The 19,545-nt window shown below is 40.3% G+C and overlaps 2 protein-coding genes across 5 annotated transcripts in view; both read right to left on the reverse strand.

The window, feature by feature from the left end:
- VCPKMT (valosin containing protein lysine methyltransferase) overlaps positions 1-12,063 on the reverse strand; it is a 15,876-nt gene extending 3,813 nt beyond the window's left edge. Inside the window, exons 1-5 of one of the 3 annotated variants that reach the window (XM_006160506.3) lie at positions 10,278-12,063; positions 10,070-10,180; positions 9,833-9,905; positions 6,411-6,530; positions 3,828-3,932 (exon numbers count right to left, since the gene is read on the reverse strand). In XM_006160506.3, the coding sequence (XP_006160568.1) occupies positions 3,828-3,932; positions 6,411-6,530; positions 9,833-9,905; positions 10,070-10,180; positions 10,278-10,543 (675 nt within the window). In that variant the 5' untranslated portion in view covers positions 10,544-12,063. Of the gene's footprint in view, positions 1-3,699; positions 3,933-6,410; positions 6,531-9,832; positions 9,906-10,069; positions 10,181-10,277 lie in introns of all 3 variants that reach the window. The other 2 variants (XM_006160505.3, XM_006160507.3) reach the window with 2 other exon arrangements.
- Positions 12,064-12,205: 142 nt separating this feature from the next.
- The window catches only part of SOS2 (SOS Ras/Rho guanine nucleotide exchange factor 2), an 89,699-nt gene continuing 82,359 nt past the window's right edge, over positions 12,206-19,545 (reverse strand). For both annotated transcript variants that reach the window (XM_027776616.1, XM_027776617.1), the window contains 2 exons: positions 14,052-14,161; positions 12,206-12,899 (listed from right to left, as the gene is read on the reverse strand). In XM_027776616.1, the coding sequence (XP_027632417.1) occupies positions 12,384-12,899; positions 14,052-14,161 (626 nt within the window). In that variant the 3' untranslated portion in view covers positions 12,206-12,383. The remainder of the gene's footprint in view (positions 12,900-14,051; positions 14,162-19,545) is intronic.

Consider the following 19,545-nt stretch of genomic DNA (forward strand, 5'->3'; position numbering starts at 1 on the left):
ATGTCTTCTAAAAGTCCTAGAGAACGTATATTGGGTGCCTCTCCTCTTTCCTTTTGTGTTCGTCATTTTGTTTAATTACTGGAAGATGGCGGTTCCCCCAACCCCTTTTCTTTAGATTTAGTCCCAATACCAACTTTTCTTTTTCTTTTTTTGGAGAGGTTTTTTGCTATAGGGCATGTGCGCTTGCCAGACAGACAGAGACAGAGAGACAGAAAGCGAGAAATCACCCCCCAGGGGGGATGGCCACACCACAATCCCTACTCCTCCATTCTCCTCTCGGGATCTTGGGCATGCATGCACATGTGCCCGGCATGAGTTTAAGCCACCCGGTCCGGGACTCGAACCGTGGTCGACTACATGGGAGTCCAGTGACATAGCCATTACGCTAACTGCTGGTCCCCCAATACCAACTTTTATCTAAAACTGTTAAATTACAAAGGTTGACTATTCCTTATCCGAAATTCTTGGAATCAGAAATGTTTCAGATTTTTTAATGATTGTGGAATATTTGGATACATATAATGAGATATCCTGGGAATGGGACTCATGCTTAAAAACAATTTATTTGTTTCATATATACTTTACACACACAGTCTGAAGGTAATTTTTTTTTTTTTTTGTGGAGGGATTTTCGCTATAGGGCGCGTGCGCTTGCCAGACAGAGAGAGACATAGAGACAGAAAGCGAGAAATCACCCCCCGGGGGGATGGTCACGCCACAATCCCTTCTCCTCCATTCTCCTCCTGGGATCTTAGGCATGCACGCACACGTGCCCGGCATGAGTTTTAAGCCACTGGGTCCAGGACGTGAACCGCGCTTGACTACGTGGGAGTCCAGCGACATAGCCATTATGCTAACTGCTGGTTCCCAGTCTGAAGGTAATTTTATTCAATGATTTCTATGTTTTGGTTTTTCTTATGTTTGTTTTTGCCATAGAGTAAGTATACTCGCTGGAGAGGGGGGGAAAGTGAGAAATCACACCCCAAGGGGAATGGCCATATTGCAATCCTTTCTCTTCCAGTCGCCTCTCAGAATTTGGGGTATGTACACACACATGCCCAGCATGATTTTTAAGCTGCCAGATCTGGGACTCGAACCACAGTTGGTCATGTGGGAATCTAGCATCTTAATCACCACACCACTTGCTGGTTCCATATATATATATATATTTTATATATAGGGTTTTGGTGTTGGGATCTTCCTGCCTCAGCCTTTCAGCTCGGTCTCCAGGCATGTGCCACCAGGCCCAGTTGTTTTTGTAGATGGTGTCTTGTTAGGTTGCCCAGACTAGCCTGGAGCTCTTGATCCTCCTGCCTTAGCCTCCTCAGAGGCTGGGATTAAAGACACAGGTCATTGCACTCTACCTTCAGGTTGGACTAGAAACTGAACCTTGGCCTCCCATGTGGTCCCAGCCTATGAAGCAGTGTCTTAGCGGCACGCGCCACTGTGACTAGGCCACGTTTAACATTCTTCTTTTTAAAGTTTTTACTATAGGGTATATGTGCTCATTGGAGACTAAGAGGCAGAGAGAGAAACCATCCTCTAGAGGGGACAGCCACACTACAATATCTTCTCCCTTCAGGATTTTGGGTAAGTACACGTTTGCCCAGTGTGATTTTCAAGCCACTGAGTCTGGGACTTGAACCAGGGTGGGATCCAGTTGCCTTAACCTCCAATGCCACCTATTGGCCCCAAATTTAGCATTTGTTTTTTCAAAAATTATTCTATTTAAATTTTATTTAAATTTATTTAATTTGACCAGAGAGCGACAAAGTGAGAGTCAACAAGCCACCAAGTCCAGGATTCAAACCATGGTCGGCCATGTGGGAGTCCAGTGCCCTTAACTACGTCATCTACCACACCCCAGCATTCTCAATTCATAAAACTTGTATCTCCTAGTCTTATACCAGTCACATATACAAAAAGCACTGTAGGTACAAAAATAGATCAGATGCAATTCTTCCTTCTTCAGTATCAAACTCTAGGTGCCACAGAGGCAACCTGCATACATGTGATTATTACACCAGGTAAAAGATGACCAAATAAGGGGGGCAGGCTCAGCTTCAGTTACCTAAGGAGTAGGGGGGTCCTGTCACACGCTGAGGCCACGTGAGAGATGCAGGTTTGGGCACAGATCAACCTGAACAAGCTGGGCACAGTAGAATGCACCCAGAATCCTAGATAACTGGGAGGCTGCAACAGGGAACTTAATGGTAAGGCCTCGTCAAAAAAATACCTGTCCCTCTCTCTCTCCCTTCCAGACGTGCATGCCCTCTCTCTCTCAATTGACTACATTTTTCTGTATGGATAAATCTGCCTTGTTATATTGTACTTTGTTGAAAAGGAAACTGAGGTCCAGCTTTGGTCCTCAGGTTCTCTTGTCCTACAGGTGGTAGGGAGCTACTGTGTGCTAGGAGAGGCATATGGGAAGACATAGGATTTAGATCCCCAGAGGACCAGCACATGCTGGGCACACCAGTGATTCTGGCAAGCTGAACAGCTGTAAGGAGAACTGTAGTATGGTAAGACTCCGGCTGTCCCCCTATCCCCAAAGAAATAATCCATCAGAAAAAAGTCTGAATGATCAAATTGCCTGTAGCCTTGTGGTCAAGGGAGCTAGATCCCACATATAGACCATGGTCTGGATCCCACTCTAGGTACTTGAAAAACACATATTTATGTGCCCAAAATCCTGACAAGGAGAAGGAATGGAGGAAAAATAATTGCAGAATGATCATGTCCCATCTGGAGGTGCTGTCTCTCTCTTTTTTCTCTCTCTGACGAGTACATGTACCCTCTAATAATAATGAAAAAATAAAGGGCAGATTTCTTTTTCTTTTTTTCTTTTTTTTTTAAATTTGCCAGAGGGTGTATGCACTCACCTTAAGAGAAAAACAAAGGGGGACCAGCAGTGAGCGTAATGGCTATGTCGCTGGACTCCCATTTAGTCAACCATGGTTCGCGTCCCGGACTCGGTGGCTTAAACTCACGCTGGGCGCATGTGCATGAGTGCCCAAGATCCCGAGAGGAGAATGGAGGAGAAGGGATTGTGGCATGGCCATCCCCCCTGGGGGGTGATTTCTCGCTTTCTATCTTTCTTGTCTGTCTGGTGAGCGCACGCAACCTTAGCAAAAACCTCTTTAAAAAAAAGAAGAGAAAAACAAAGGGAGAGAGAAGAGAAAGTGATAAAGCACTTGCCACGGGGGATGGTCAAGCCACAATCCCTTCTCCTCCGTCTCTCCCTCACATTGGAATTTTGGACATGTACGCATACACGTCCTAAGTAATTCTCAGGTCATCAGCTCTGGGACTCAGAACCACACAGATGGCCATGTGGGATCCAGCCGCCTTCACCACCACGCATAGGCTGGCCCAGAACTGGCATTTAAAAACTCACAACAGAGATAGTAGAAACTTATAAATAGTTAAGTCATTCAGGGTAATGATCAGTCATAAAGCTATATAATTATAGTTAGAAATGACATTTAAAAAGAAGCCTGCCTGGAGCCTACAGGTGGCATGATGGTTGAGGGACTGAACTTCCACATGGCTAACCATGGTTCAAGCCCTGGACTTGGCAGCCCTAAAATCACAACAAATTAATAGATAAATAAATGGGTGTTAAAATAAATTTTTAAAAAAGCCTGCCTTAGTTTAGAGCAGGAACCTAAAGCAAGTGATCTAAAATGTTGGGGGTACCTGAGTCCAGTGAAACATCATAGCTGTTTCTCCACATCAGAATCAAGGCCTACACAGACATAAGTCCAGATAATGTGCAGCTGATGAAAAAATCTCCTCAGAAACTGAAGAACTGGGAATGTATTTACCAATTTTTTCTTTCTGATGTATATAATATGAATATCTTCGCTTTGATATTCTTCATCATGTTTTTCCAAAGGAATTTTTTCAAAGTCAAAGTCTAGTTGAAGGAGCTAAAAATTCAAAAGAGAGATATATATACTTCAAATTCAATAATATAAACTGACCTGTGGTGATAGAATCAGACTGGCAGTTACTTTTAGAGGAGGTAACTAACCACTTCCTGGGAAAGGATCATGTGACAGCTTTCTAAGGTCTTGGAAATGTTCGGTAGCAGTTTATGTCAGGTGGCACTTATGCATTAAGCACATGAATAACTGAGCTGACCACTAAATATATGTCCATTTTACATTTTTTACCCCGATTGAAATTGTTTAACCTGGCCAGCCTAGTGGCCTAGGGGTTAAGGGAGCTAGATCCCACATGCCTACAGTGCAAATGGAATCCCAGCCCTGGCTGGCTTGAAAAACATGCCAGGAGCAGGTGTGTGCATGCTCAAAATTCTAGCAGGATGAAGAAATGAAGAAGAAGGGACTGCAGCATGATCATGCCCCATTGTGGGGGATGCTTTCTCCTCCTCCTTCTATCTCTTCCTTTCTGTCTCTCTCTAATGAATGCATATGTCTTCTGGCAATTAAAAGGCATGTTTAACGATATAAAAATTTCAACTTTATATGGTATCAAAAGCTCAATAACATCATTCATATTCAAGAAAAACAAAGAAGGGCCGGCCCATTGGCCTGGTGGCTAGAGCTGGATTGCACTGGCCAGCTGTGTGGCTCAACTCCTAGCTTTGCAACTTGAAAAATACATCAAGCGTGTGCATGTGTATTCCCAAAATCCTGACAGGATGGAGAAATAGAGAAGTGTGATCATGTCCCATTGGGGTACTTTCTCACCCTGTCTCTGTCTCTCTGTGGAGAGTACACATACCCTCTGGCAAATTTAAAAAAAAAAGGAAGAAAAGAAAAATATGAAAATGAAAAGCCATTTTGCATGTTATATGAGACAGTCCCATACCTGCTTTCTCATTAAACCAAAGTAGTCTTTTCTTTTTTAAAAATTTTATTTAACTTTACTTATTTTAATTTGACCAGAAAGGAACAGAATGAAAGAGATAGAGAAAGTGAGAAAGCAAGCCACCAGGTCCATGACTTGAGCTGTGATCATCCACGTGGGAGTCCAGCACCCTTAACCACCACATCACCTGCTGGCCCCCAAAGTAGTCTTTTCAACAGACAAAACTATAAGACTACCTAGATGTACCCTCAAAAGAAGTCACCTCTGGGATGGCAGGTGGTGTAGTGGTTAAGGCACTAGACTCCTATGTGGCCAACCATGGTTTGAATCCTGGACCTGATTACTTGCTTTCTCAATTTCCTTCTCACTTTCTGTCTCTGTCTGGTCAAGTTAAGAAATAAAAATGAGGAGCTAGCAGGTAGTGTGGTGGTTAGGGTACTGGACTCCCACATGGCTGACCACGGTTCGAGTCCTGGACCTGGAGGTTTGCTTTCTCACTTTCTCTCTCTCTTTTACTGTGGTGAGCATGTGTGCCCAATAGCAAAATTTAAAAATAACAATAAATAAAATCAAATAAGTAATTAAAAAAAGAAAAATAAATAAATAAAATTAAATAATTCTTTTTTAAAAAAAGATTTATTTAATTCCATTTGTTATTATTCTTTAATTTGACCAGAGAGAGAGAGAAGGAGAGAGAGAGAGAGAGAGAGAAAGGGAAAGTGAGAAAGCGAGCTGCTAGGTCTGGGACACGAACCACGGTCAGCCATGTGGGAATCCAGTGCCTTCAACTTGCACCAGGATGCCTTAACCACCATGCCACCTGCCAGCCCCAATAATTCTTTTTTAAAAAAGAAGTCACTTGTAACGTAATAGATTTTTTTGCCCCTAAAAAAAAAGGGTTGAGTTTGGGCCAGCAGGTGGCGTGGTAGGCTAGATTCCCATATAGCTGATCATGGTTTGAATCCCAGACCTGGTGGCTTGCTTTCTAGCTTTCCGTTCTCTCTCTCTTTGGTCAAATTAAAAATAATAACAACAAATGGAATTAAATAAATAAAAATTATTCTTTTTTTTTTTTTAAAGGGTTGAGTCTTCATTGGGGAAAGACACACAAGACTCTCTGCATTAATTTTGCAACTTCCTATGAATCTTCATGGGGAAAAAAAGACTGAAAAGCAACTACCTAAATCAAAAGTTTTATAAAAATGTAGAGAGAAACAAAGAAGTAAAAATGTATCACCTGCACATTTCTATCATGGAGCTTCCCAAAGTAGCATATACTCTGTTAAAGATGTTCGTCAAAGTCAGCATCATGTATAATAAAGGAAAATTGAAAACTTTCCCAGAAAAGGAAAGTCATACTATTTTGCACTGTTCTATAGATACCTGGTCAACTAGTTTCCAGAATCAGAAAAGATGAAAAAGTCAGGGCTTAGTAGAATGGTGAGCTATGAAGGATTCTCTCCTTGGGTTCACACAGGCAGAATGTTTTCCACCCGTAATATACTTTACCAGAGTCACATCTAGCCTCTGTGAAGCATGATCACTACCAAAGACATCTATATAGTACTTACCTCAAAGTATTTTTTCTCAATTTCTGGATTTTTCCCCATTGTTCGTTGTTCATAACAACAAATAATACAAGTCTCGGGTCCACTGAGATCTTTTAGAGTTTTCAGCAATGGCTCCAAAGACTATTGAAAAAGAAATATATATTTATTTTATGACTTAATTTACTAACATAAAAAGGGTGGAAGTGCTGTTGCCATAGTGCAGCAGTTACACACTGCACAAAGGAAGCCAGATCCCACATGGCCAGCCAGAGTTCAAGTCCCAGCCCCATGGCTTAAAGAACATAGATGCCGAAGAGGCAGACAGCTCCATGGCTCCTGTGATCTAGCCATTTGGGGAGAAAGGAAGATGTCCCACTGATAACTGGGCCTCCAGCATCCAAAACTCGCGTGTTTGGGAAGAAACCGACCATCCACCAGATGACTAGAAATCGCTGCAGGACCACAAGAAATATGGGGAAGCAGGAAAATACCTCTCCCACAAGGGAAAAGGATAGCTCCTCTTTATCCACACACAGTTCAATGGAAATCATGGAAATGTCTGATAAAGAATTCAGAACATTCATAATGGCAAAGCTAACAGAGATGGAAGAGAAGAGAGACAAGGAACTGCTGAAGAGGAAGGAGAAAGGAGTTGAAGAGTTCCAGGAGGTGAGGAAATTCATGCTAGATCTAAAAGAGGAATTTCACACTTTACAAAAGAATCAGATGGAACTGTTAGAGATGAAGGCTATAATACAAGAAGTCAAAATCTCCCTTGAAAGTATTAAAAGCAGACTAGATCATACAGAAAATAGAATCTCTAATGTAGAAGAGAAAATGGTTGGCCTAGAAAAATCCACCGCGAAGACTGAGAAAATGGCCCAAAAATTTGAGAATAATATGCGAGAAGTACTAGATACCATCAAACGTCCAAACATCCGGATAATAGGCATCCCAGAAGGTGAAGAGACTCATAAGGGCATTGATAATCTATTCCATGAAATCTTACAAGAAAATTTTCCAAACCTGGAGAGGCACTCAAAGATTCAGTCCCAAGAAATACAGAGGACCCCAAATAGAATCAACCCAAGAAGATCTTCTCCAAGACACATTATAGCCAGATTGACCAAAACCACAGACAAAGACAAGATACTAAGACTGGCAAGAGAAAAAAGGCAAGTTACCTACAAAGGGTATCCCATCAGACTAACGGCAGACCTCTCATCGGAAACAATGAGAGCGAGGAGAGAATGGGAAAATGTATTCAAAGTATTAAGGGAAAAGCAATTTCAACCGAGAATTCTGTACCCAGCAAGGTTATCGTTCATTTGGGAAGAAAAGACACGAACTTTCCCAGATAAACAAAACCTGAAAGAATTTACCAGCACCAGACCGGATCTCCAAGAAGTTCTTAAGGGAGTGCTATGTCAGTAAAATTAAATGCAGACACACAGAAATAAGAGTTCAGAAACTAAGAAAATGGGCAACTTAATTGTAGGGCCAAAAGCTGGAGTTGAGTATTACATCCCAGATTTCAATCTGGAACATCGAACCTCAACAGATACAGAAGAAAGATTAAGTACATGAGACTGAACTGATGAAACAGTATTCTACGACTTGACTAAAATATTGCTGCTTTTCTTCTAAGCTTTGTTGTCTGGTTTTAAGGACTTTTGTCCTGTCTTCAGCTATCAATAGATTCATGTTCCGACTATTTGAACAGAATACTAACCTGTTTCTAGGCTTTAAGTTTCAAAGAAATATCCTTACCAGTTCAAAACTGCTTTTCTTGAAACCATCGGCTGATCTTGCTATTGAAAGTAGTTAGATTACTTATGATATTGTGTGATCAACGAAATGTTGGGGGAAAAGGAATTGAAGACAACTGTAGACAGCAGAGATAGTGTAATAAGAGAGTGGAATAGGGCAGAGGGCTAGACATGGGGTAAAAAACATATATATGAAAGTAGAAATGGAATATTATGGATGATAACATGCATTATTAAGCCACTATATAGTATATTCTAGATGGGAAACCACATTTAGAATGTTGTGATGATGCTCAGGGAATGAATGTAAATTAATAAAAAAAAAATTTTCAGAAGAAAAAAAAAAAGGCATTAGAAATACCTATTTGATGACTGCAGTTAAGCTATATAGCCCTAGTTAGGTGCTACTTTACAGTATGTTCATTCTATTCACTGAGGTTTATGCCTAGAGTCAGTCTTGTGTTCATGGATATGTACATATCAGCTGTGCTTGCTATTGAAAATATTTAGATTTATTAAGATATTTAGTGAAACAATAAAATGGGGGAGGCATAGAAAGCAACAATAGATACCAGACACAGTGTGGGAGGAGGGTGGGAGATGGCAGAGGGTGAGATAGGGAATCAAGGATGGGAAAAAAGGCAAAATATACAGAAAACAAGAAATGGAAAATGATTTGTTGATAATAACACATATGTTGATGTGCTTGATTGAGCCAATATAAAGTGTATTCTCAATGGAAAAATCTCATTTTGTATGCTATAATGATGTACAGTGAATGAATGTAAATAAAGAAAAAAAGTATTAAAAAAAAAAAAAAAAAAGAACATAGATGCCCAAAATCCTGTGGGATGGAGAATTAGAGGAAAAATGACTGTGGTATGAAGAGACCCCCACTGGAGGGTGCTTCTCTTCCCTCACATATATTGCTTCTAGCATTAAAAAAAGGAGGGAGGGCTGAAGAAGTCGAGGGGGCAATTTTAACTCCCCTGCAATTTATCCATCTTGAGTCAATATAATAAAACACATGTAGTTAAAGCTCTACAACTAATGACTGGTAAACTCCTCTTAACTAAATGATCATTGTACTGATTTCCACTTCCTGAAAAGGTTTTAAGTACCTGCATTTTGGAATTTCCATAGGAAAACAAATGGAATCAGTTTCCCTCTTAAAAGTTCAGTTTCCTTTCATCTAATATAACTAGGAATATAAACATACCCTGTCTGATCCTAACGTGAACACTGATTGTTCAATGTTCATTATTTTAAAAGTAAGTATAGCCCATAATGCTATAGAAACTGTCATTTAAAAAAAAATAATTTCATGAGTTTAATAAATGTTGCCATAGGACAACAAATTCTTTATAATGCAACTCAATTCTCAATGTCATGGTTAACGTGATCACTGGGAATGGCTAAGGAAAAAAATTATCTTCGCTTTTTCATAACATGCCAAATGGCAAAATGCTTTTTAAAGTTTACAGAAGACCCCACTAAACTGCATATATTATAACAACACTTCTCAGCATGCTTCACAGGCCTGTATGTTAGTAAATGTATATACGTTGTCCCTGGTGACTTTTATCTTCTTTACATGTCCTCAGCTATAAGACAAATATTCTGAATTCACAGTTCACCTTCTAAAGAAAGAGACTTCACTTACTGAATACTTACCTCTTCATAGTATATGCAGTCTGCCATCAGTATGTAGTCTGGTGGAGAAGGAACATCTTCTATTTCTTCCCCCCTTAAAAATGTCAAACATCCATTTTTAACTGTCAGTTTAATCCATTTTAAACACCCTTGTTTTATAAACAAGAACGGAAACTCCTTTTCCACACTTTTAGTGAAATTCACTTTAAAGCGCACTACAAATCGTTATCTTAAAACAAGCTGAAAGGCCATACAAACCATTTCAGTACCTTGGCTTGAACCGAACCAGTGACAAGATGTTTGTTCATATTAATATTCATGTTCAGCAAGTCTTGCAATTCCTCAAGATCGGTGACTACAACGTCTGCCCTATAAAATAACGTCGCCTGAGCAGGAAGCACAGAGTGGGAAGCACGTAATCCAGGTTTCCCGGAGCAAAGCGTCACCCCCTCCCTCCAGCTCTTACCCGAGCGTAGCGGCCATGAGTCCCACCGCCCCGGTACCAGAACCCAGCTCCAGCACAGACCGCCGGCTCAGAGTGTGAGCGCCGTCGCCAGAAAACCCGGGCGTTTCCAAATATTTCGAAAGGACAATGGCAGCGTCCCAAACAACACAACCAACGCCGCCGGAGCCATACTGCTGGAATCGTAACACTGTGCCGTTCCGCTTCTCCAAGACTCGCACAAAGCTCCGCAGCGGGTCCTCCATCGGAGACTCCAGCGTAGCGGCCATCGCTGCCCGGCAACAAGATGCGGCGCATGCACTGACGTCACAACCATGCGCACACACCGGCGGCCCCGCCCGGCCAGGAGCCCACGCCTCCTAGTGGCGAGTTGGCGCCACCGCGCGTGCGCGAGTTAACAAAAGCACTCAAAAGTCTCGTCACCCCAGCGTGGCCGGGAGCTGAGTCACGCACTTCCCGTGAGCATAGGATGGCCTGTCACTCTCCTATGTCACGTTTGATTTAATGAACGGGCACTTCAAATCACTTTGCCTTAACACGTAGCATTATGATTTATTCTTTAAAAATCAAACCCACCACAGTGTTCTGATGAAGTCGGAGATTGATTCACACAGTTTTTATTGGCCTTCATTAAATTCGGACAGCTTCCAAGAGCCTACCTACATTGGAAGCAATCCTCAGGAGTTTCCTAGCAAGCTCCTAGGTTTTTCTATATGAATCCATAAAAATAGTTGCTGGAAGCTTGTCGCTTGTGTTTGACAGTGAAGACAAAATTATCCCTTTAAAATTTACATCACTTTAATTATTTGAGATTATGTAACTTAAGTTGCGCAAAAATACTGAAAATTATGTGTGTCTCTCCACAGGACTCAACACTTTTCCCCCTTTGTTCCTTGTAATAAAAACACATCTTTTAAAAGTCTTTTAAAAATTAAGACTGGGGTGATTTATTAATCTTGTTAAGAACTCTGATACAAAGCACAGTAAAAGGCCACAGACCAGTAAATAAACAACGTGGCTTTTGGCTACTTTACAACTGCTGCTACGACACTATCAGCAGAACACGCTTTTCATCGCTTTCACAATGGTGTCCAAATGGCAATTAAAAGTTTTATTCTTCTGATCAAAAAGTTTAATAAAGCTTTTAAGTATTTGCTGGTTTAGTTATTACCAATCTTAAAAAAAATTTTTTTAATTTCAATTAACATGAGATCAATAGAGAAAGTTACTAAATTCTGAAGGCAAGGCAGTTGGTTCCTAATAGGAAACTTCTCTGAATTTATCAATTAGTAAAGTAGCAGATTGTATTATAGACCTCAAGTCACTTAAATTTATATAGGTTATTAGCATTATCTTTGTACAATATAAACAAAATGTACATACATGTCATATTTACTGTTTTCCAAAACAATAGGCAACTCATTAGCTAAGAACAATAGTCTGCAAAATCAAAAGGCACATCTGAGATACATGCCCTTTTTTCCTCTATAACTGCATTATGTAGTCTTTCTTTACATTTTGAAGAAATAATAAACAGTGCATTCTATTATTTTCATTCTACTTTTCATATTTGTCTTCAGCAGCAAATACTGGCATTTAAGACATGGCATTAAAGAGTTTAAGAACAGTTGGTATTATTCACAATTCTCCTAGATGTAAAAACTAGAATTAAAAATTAGCAGATGGTCAAAGAGATTTAAAAATCGGTAACGTCTTACGCCCTCTCTATTTGTATAATTTATTGCCTTAAAAAGGCATCTTATTCCTCAAATTTCAAAAATTCCACAAAAGCACTATCCCCTTTCAGTGCAATCAATGTCACTTTAAACCCTATTTTAGCAGAGTCTACAGTGCAAATATAAATTCTTTATACTGGCCTTTTGGCAGCACTGAGGATCCAAGACAAGGCAATGCTACTGATCACCTGAGGATAGTGGTGAAGGACTTTTGTTATTTTTATTTTTCCAATTTTTAATAGCTTATTTGATCAGTAGCATTTTTATAAGAGTACTATTTGTAAAATGTACTAAAATACTATGCCTTTTTTGAATAAATTAAAAAAAACTTTACAAATACCATTCCAGTGTCAATGACTACATATGGCTAAGGTCATTGAGGAGTTTCTGCATTTTCTAACAAAGGCAGTCTATACAATGGGGGATGTGAAAGCTCCCGTTTGTAAGTCTTTGGTGGCAGTTTTGGTAGGTGAGGGCTTGAATTCTGCCTTGGTGGAACAGGAGGAGCTGGAGGATGAGCAAGATTATTGTGGCTAGAACTGAGCACATAGCATCGGCGTGGTACCCTTGGAGAGGGTGTACTAGGAGGAGTGCTTGGTGAATTTGGACATGTGCTAACGTCTCTGTACCAGTCTGGATCTCTGTGAAGATGTCCCGGTGGAGGTGGCTGAAGATTAAATGGACAGTTTATGAAGTGTTCTGGAGGTCGAAGAGGAACTGGTGGAGGAGTATCAGGAAGAGGATCTCGTGGTGGTGGTGGTGGTGGAGGTGGACTATGCAGAGGCCCATCAAATGCACCAGTAGGAACAGGAACTCTGGGTTTTACCTTTGGAGGAGGGGGCTGTCTTGGTGGAATAGCAGGAGGGTCATCATCAGATTTCATATTTCCCTAAAAAAAAAAATTAATTAAACTGTATTTCTTTTCCTGAAAAATCTGTAATAAAATATTTTTAAAGACTGAAAAATCCTTATGTACCAAGTTAAATAAAGAAGCTCAAAATAAATTCACCTGGTTTAATTACTGGATTTATGAATAAATTTTCACAGTTATTTTACAGTTCAGTACAGTATTTTTATATATAAGATTTTAAAATGTTTTTATTTATTATTATTTTTAAATTTTGTGTGTGCTCCCCAGACAGACAGAGAGAGAGAAAATGTGAAAGAAAGCCACTAGATCTGGGACTTAAACCATGGTCAACCATGTAGAAATCCAGCACTTTAGCCATCACACCACCTGCTGGCCCATGTATGAGATGTTTTCATTGAAATCTTAGAACATAAAATCTTGGGTTATATTGCTTTGTGTATACATTTAATAAATTTATGTATTTTAGTCAAAATAATAGGTAAGTAAAAATAATACTTAGCTTTATAGTCATTAAAGGGCATGATATCAAGAGGACTTACCAATTTCAGCTTATTGGACAAGTACTTATACTTTCCCTAATGAGCTTAGAAAAGTGAATCTCAAGGATGATCCAGGAACCAGCAGCATTAACACCATTAAGGAATTTGAAAAAGCATTCTTGAGCCTCATCCCAGACCTACTAAATCAGAAACTCTAGGGGTGGGGTTCAATAATCTGGTTTCACCTTCCAGGTGATTCTGATGCACTTTTAAATTCGAGAAGCACTAGTTGAAAGTTTGAAGAACACCTTGACACTACAATTCTTTCCATCTGTACTAGAAAGAATGTGTACTTCTGATATGTGAATCTCCCCAGTCTCTTTTCTTGGTGGGCTGGGTGGCACACATGCACATGCAACTGGTAAAGTTCTCAGCTGCTAGGGCCGCAGTTCAAACTATAGTTGGTCACATAGGATCTGGTTCCCTTAACCACTAAGCTAGAGGGTCAGCCCCAACCTCTTTTTAAGAAAAGGTTTCTTATGAGGATTAGCTACTTCTTAAAGTATGTTTCAAATATAACAACCCATGTGCTGAAAAACCATAAAGCATTGACAAAATATAATGTGACAGACTCTATAAAAATAAGTCCAACTTTGAATAAGTTAAGGCAGATATAAGTCCTGTTGACTACCTTGGAATTTGAAGTATCATGATCAAACTTTTTTCGAGGAGGCAGAGGAGGAGGAATCAGTGGTTCTTCACTTAATTTATGCAAACTACCACACGAACTGAAGAAAGACTCTGGGGAAGGAAAAGACTAGTTTAGTCCCAATTCACAGTATAATGTAAGGAAAACTTTATAGCAACTGTGAGCAGTTCTGCTATGCCATTTGCTAGTCTGTACTGTTACATAGCTGACGGTGGGTTTATCTATCTTCCCCACTAAACCATATATTTCTTAAGGGCTATGTGTATTTATTTCTTGTTTTGAGTATGCTTAAAAAAACTTGACTCATACTACTTTAGTGTCACTGAGTATAAGGCCCTGCATATGATAGGTACTATAGCTAACTGAGTGCCTACTGTTTAAAACTGAAAATGAAATTTTGCTCCCCAAAAGCCTTTTTTTAACCTAAAGAAAAAAAAAAAAGACATGTTGGTGTATATTGTAGTACCTTCCTGAGAAAGCTAAAGACCACGTATTTCTGAAGCAACCAGAATTTGATACATTACTACATAGATAATAAATCTCCATACAGGAGATCATAAACTAGGGTTATGTGCTGTATCACATAACTCTTTCTGCAAGTTTATTATAATGTGCATGCTATATAACCACTTTAAAGAATATTTATAAAATAATAAAGTATTAGTATTAATAAAATCAACCCTAAAAAAGTCAGCCAGATACAGAATAAAAACCATTTTTATTTTGATCTATTTTTTTCCCCTTTATTCATGACAGAGCACATGTGTGTACACAAGAGAAAGCAAGGGAGCAGGGAAGAGAGAGAAGAGCACCCTCCACAGGGTCTAGTCACACCACAATTCTCTTCTTTCAGTCCACAGGCAATATAATTTTATTTTCTATCAAGACCATTTTCCTATAAAATTACAGTTTTGATTAACTTTTTTTTAAAAGAGATTTTTGTCTTAGGGCATGTGTGCTCTGTGAGAGACAGTGAAAGGGAAGGTAAGAAATTACTCCTTGGGAGGATGACTACACTGCAATCCCTTCTCCTTTCTCCTCTCAGGATCTTGGGCACACATTCATATATGCCCAGTGTAATTTTCAAGCCATTGGGTCCAGGACTCGAACCACAGTTGGATATGTGGGAGTACACTGATGTAACTGCTATGCCATCTGCTGGCCCCTTGGTGAACATTTTAAATAGCTGCAATATTCCAAAACAGTGAATGTAGGATATCTTAATGAACCATTTTGGTAATGTTAGCAACTAAGTTACTTCCAGTTTTTTGCCATTCATTTATCTATCCGTCAATTCAACACACAGTTATTGGGCACCTGCTACACTGCCAGGCGTTGATCTATACAGTACTACATAGTATAATGTGAACAAACACAGGCAAAAATTCATGTTCTTATGAAGCTTATATTCTAGGCTGGAGAGAAAATAGACAACTAAAGTATCATGGCTAATAAGAAATAGATATATATATATATTTTTTGGAGAGGTTTTTGCTATAGGGCACGTGCGCTCGCCAGACAGACAGAGAGAGACATAGAGACTGAAAGCGAGAAATCACCCCCCAGGGGGGATGGTCACGCCGCAATCCCTTCTCCTCCATTCTCCTCTCGGGATCTTGGGCACGCACGCACATGCGCCTGGTGTGAGTTTTAAGCCACCGGGCCCAGGACGTGAACTGCGGTCGACTACATGGGAGTCCAGCGACATAGCCATTACGCTAACTGCTGGTTCCCCTAATAAGAAATCTTAAGTAGGGAAAAAGTATAGAAAGAGGTTACAAGTCAGCGATTTTAATTAGGGTGATTGGAGAAGGCCTCATTATAGTAAAAAGCCTGAAGGAGGCAAACGAGCAGGACATGAGGCCAAAGAGGTGAAGAACGAAGAGGTGAAGAACGTTATAAGCAAAAGGAATGGCAAGTGCTGAAATCCTGAGGAGAGACTCTATTATGCTCAGAAGGCAGAGTGGCTAGAGCAGTGGGAGTGAAGAGAAAGAACAGTAGGTAATGAGATCTGTCAGATCAAAGGTCAAACTACTGTAGGGCTTTGTTGGCTTTTGAAGGAACTTTGGCATTTACTCTGAGAATGAGAGCCACTTTTGGGCTTTAAGGTTAGATGAGACAAGGTCTAACCTACATTCTAAAAGGATCATGCTGGCTGCTGTACTGGGAACATGCTGAATTGGGGAAGATGGGAGGTTAGGATGCTGCTGTAATAAACAATGGCTTGGACCAGGTTGGCAGTAGCAAAGACAGTGAAAAATGGTTAGTCTGGATTATCACAAGTAATCAAGATGTGCTGATAGGTTACAGGTACGTGAGAAAAAGAAAGTAAAAAACACTGTATTCTTGGTCTAGTATCTCGATGATTATGTAATTAGAACTGAGATGAGAAGACAGTGGGAGGAATAATTCTGGACAGGATGAAAAAAGTTCAGGTGAAGGTTAAGTTTAAGACTCCTACTAGATATACAAATAGAGATGTCAAAAAGGTCATTGAATACGTAAGTCTAGGTCAAGAGAGAGGTTCTAGCTAAAGATATGACTTTGGGAATTATCATCATAAAAATAATATGAGAGTCAACGAGACAACAAAATGAGAAGTGAAGAGGTCCAGGGACTGAGCTGTAGGTCTTCCAGCGTCCATAATTAGGGAAGATAAAGACAAAGAGGAACCAGCAGGAGAAACCATAGAGCTACAAGTGGCTACAGTGAAGTAGAAGAACTAAGAGAGTGGGATAAACAATATGATCTTCATGCATGTGAAATTTTTTCCAAAAATTTCTGAGCATATATGCATAAATAAAGGTAGAGGGCCAGACATGGCATAGTGGTTAATGTAGCTGGATTCCTCCCGGCTAACTATATGGTTTGAATCCAGAACCCAGTGACTTCAAAAACAAGCTGGGTGAGTATGTATGCATGTGCACCCAAAATTCTGAGAGAAAAATGGAGAAGAAAGAATTATGGATAACCAACCCTCGAGAGGTGGTTTCTTTGTTTTATTTTTATTATTATTTTTTTAACTTTCTCTCTCTCTTTGGGGACATGCACCCTAAGCAAACTAGGAAAAAAAAAGGTAGAGACTTTAGACTTTGTCTTGCTTGCTTTCTACCCAACTCTCTAGTGTTTAGCTGAACAATCAGTATAAACTAAGTATTCGCTTAAAAAAATGCTGAATCAATAAGATCAGAGGAAGTGAACATTTTTCTGATTTGATACGTTGTTTTCAAATTACTTTCCAAAAGGGTCATAATACATAAATTTACATAGGATAAGTAATGTACTAGCATACACTTAGTTATTACTAGAAAAAACTGATTCAAAAGACTTTATAAAAATGATAAAAATTATAATTATAAATTAAAAAACTCTATAAAATGTCAACTGTTGGGACCAGCAATTGGCATAATGGCTATGTCACTGGACTCCCATGTAGTTGACTGCAGTTCGAGTCCCAGACCCAGTGGCACAAACTCACACTGGGCGCATGTGCATGTGTGCCCAAGATCCCAAGAGGAGAATGGAGGAGAAGGGATTGCAGCGTGACCATCCCCCCTGGAGGGGTGATTTCTTGCTTTCTATATCTCTGTCTCTTTCTGTCTTTCTGGTAAGAGCACAAGCCCTATAGCAGAAACCTCTAAAAAAAAAAAGTCAACTATTATATCATTCCTAGTGATGTTGAACAGTTACCTATCTATATACATATACATATTTTTTTTGAGAGATTTTTGCTATAGGGCTTGTGCACTCACTGGAGACACAGAGACAGAGCGCAAGAAATCACCCCCAGGGGGGATGGCCATGCCACAATTCCTTCTCCTCCACTCTCCTCTCAGAATTTTGGGCACACTCACTCAGTGTGAGTCAACCACAGTTGACCATATGGGAGTCCAGTGATGTAACCATTACACCATCTACTGGTCCCATCTATCTATATTTCTTTACAAGGTATAGTTCCTTTGATATAAACTATCTATTCATGTCCTTCCTGCTTTGCTCATTTTATTTGAGCACTTCTCATATTTATTGTATTGAGCATGGGGTTTTTATTTTTGCGACATTTTAAACCCTAGACTCAAGGACACGGACTATGCTGAAAACACAGATATTCACACTATATATTGAGATTAGACACTTAGGGATTTGCTAAGTAAAGAAATCCTTGCCACTCCATCATGCTACAGTGAGACCCACAGGCCAGCAGGCTCTCCCATGCATACAACACTTCTCATCAGCTTCTCCCTAACTCTAAAATGGGAACAAAAAGGCTACCAGACAAGAAAAGAAAGCCTCCAATGTGAAAGATCACAAATAGGAGAGTAGAAAGGAGGCAATACCAGAAACGGCAATTCTTTTCAAAAATACTGTAACTAATATCCCGAGAGAGAGTAGATAGTGCATTCATAGAAAAATAATAGAAAGCTATTAAGAAGGAATGGTGAAGCAGTTCTGGACACCAGGAGGCCTGCAGCTACAGGCCCATCTGCCCAGGACCTTCACGCACCCCCATCCCTACTCTTCTCTGGACCTCAGGTTGGTTGCATGGGACTTTAAGACAAACTCACACCCTACCCCAAACCACCTGCAAACCAGATCGAGCCGGTCAACAGTTCCGGACACCAGGTGGCCCGCGACTGCAGGCCCATATGCCAGAGACCTTCGCGCATCCCCACCCCTAGTCTTCTCTGGACTTCAGGTTGGTTGCGTGGGACTTTAAGACGAACTCGCACCCCACCCCACCCCACCTGCAAACCGGATCGGGCCAGCCAGCAGTTCCGGACACCAGGCGGCCTGTAACCACAGGCCCGTCTCCCCTGGACCTGTAGCTCATCCTCTGGCTCTTCCCTACTTGCCTTTGGACTCTCTGAATTTTAGAATTTTGAATAGCAAGTGGCGTGCCTTGCGCGCCGCATGATCTTTTTTTTTTTTCTTTTTGTTTGTTTTTCTTTGCTCTTGAGATGTTGCTTAATTAGGTCAGTTGGAGACTCACCACTCCTTAGAAACAGGGAGGTCTTTGGGCCACAAAGGACCAGTGGCAACAGTTCATGGTAATGGTGAGCAACAGGTAGGCCAACCATAAGAGAAATCATCAATTTTCTAATCCTGTACAACTTTTAACACTCAGAGATACCTTAGAAAATTTCGGAAACAACATATAGATCTCCTGATGACTAGGAACAATCGCAGAGGCTCAGGAAGTATGAGCCACCAACAGAAGGCCTCTCCCCCAAGGGAAATCATCAAGCCTACATCACCCACAGTCAATACAATGGACATCATGGACATGTCTGATAAGGAATTCGGAATATTTGAAGTGACCAAACTAACTGAGATGGAAGATAAATGAGACAAGGAGCTCCAGGAGATGAGGAAGTCCTTTCATGACTTGAAAGAATGGATACCTTAAATAACAACCAGATGGAACTTCTAGGGTTGAAGAATGTGATACAGGAAATCAAAACCTCCCTTGAAAGTA

This window comes from Tupaia chinensis, unplaced genomic scaffold, assembly GCF_000334495.1.
Source record: "Tupaia chinensis unplaced genomic scaffold, TupChi_1.0 Scaffold000688_1, whole genome shotgun sequence".
Taxonomy (NCBI): domain Eukaryota; kingdom Metazoa; phylum Chordata; class Mammalia; order Scandentia; family Tupaiidae; genus Tupaia; species Tupaia belangeri.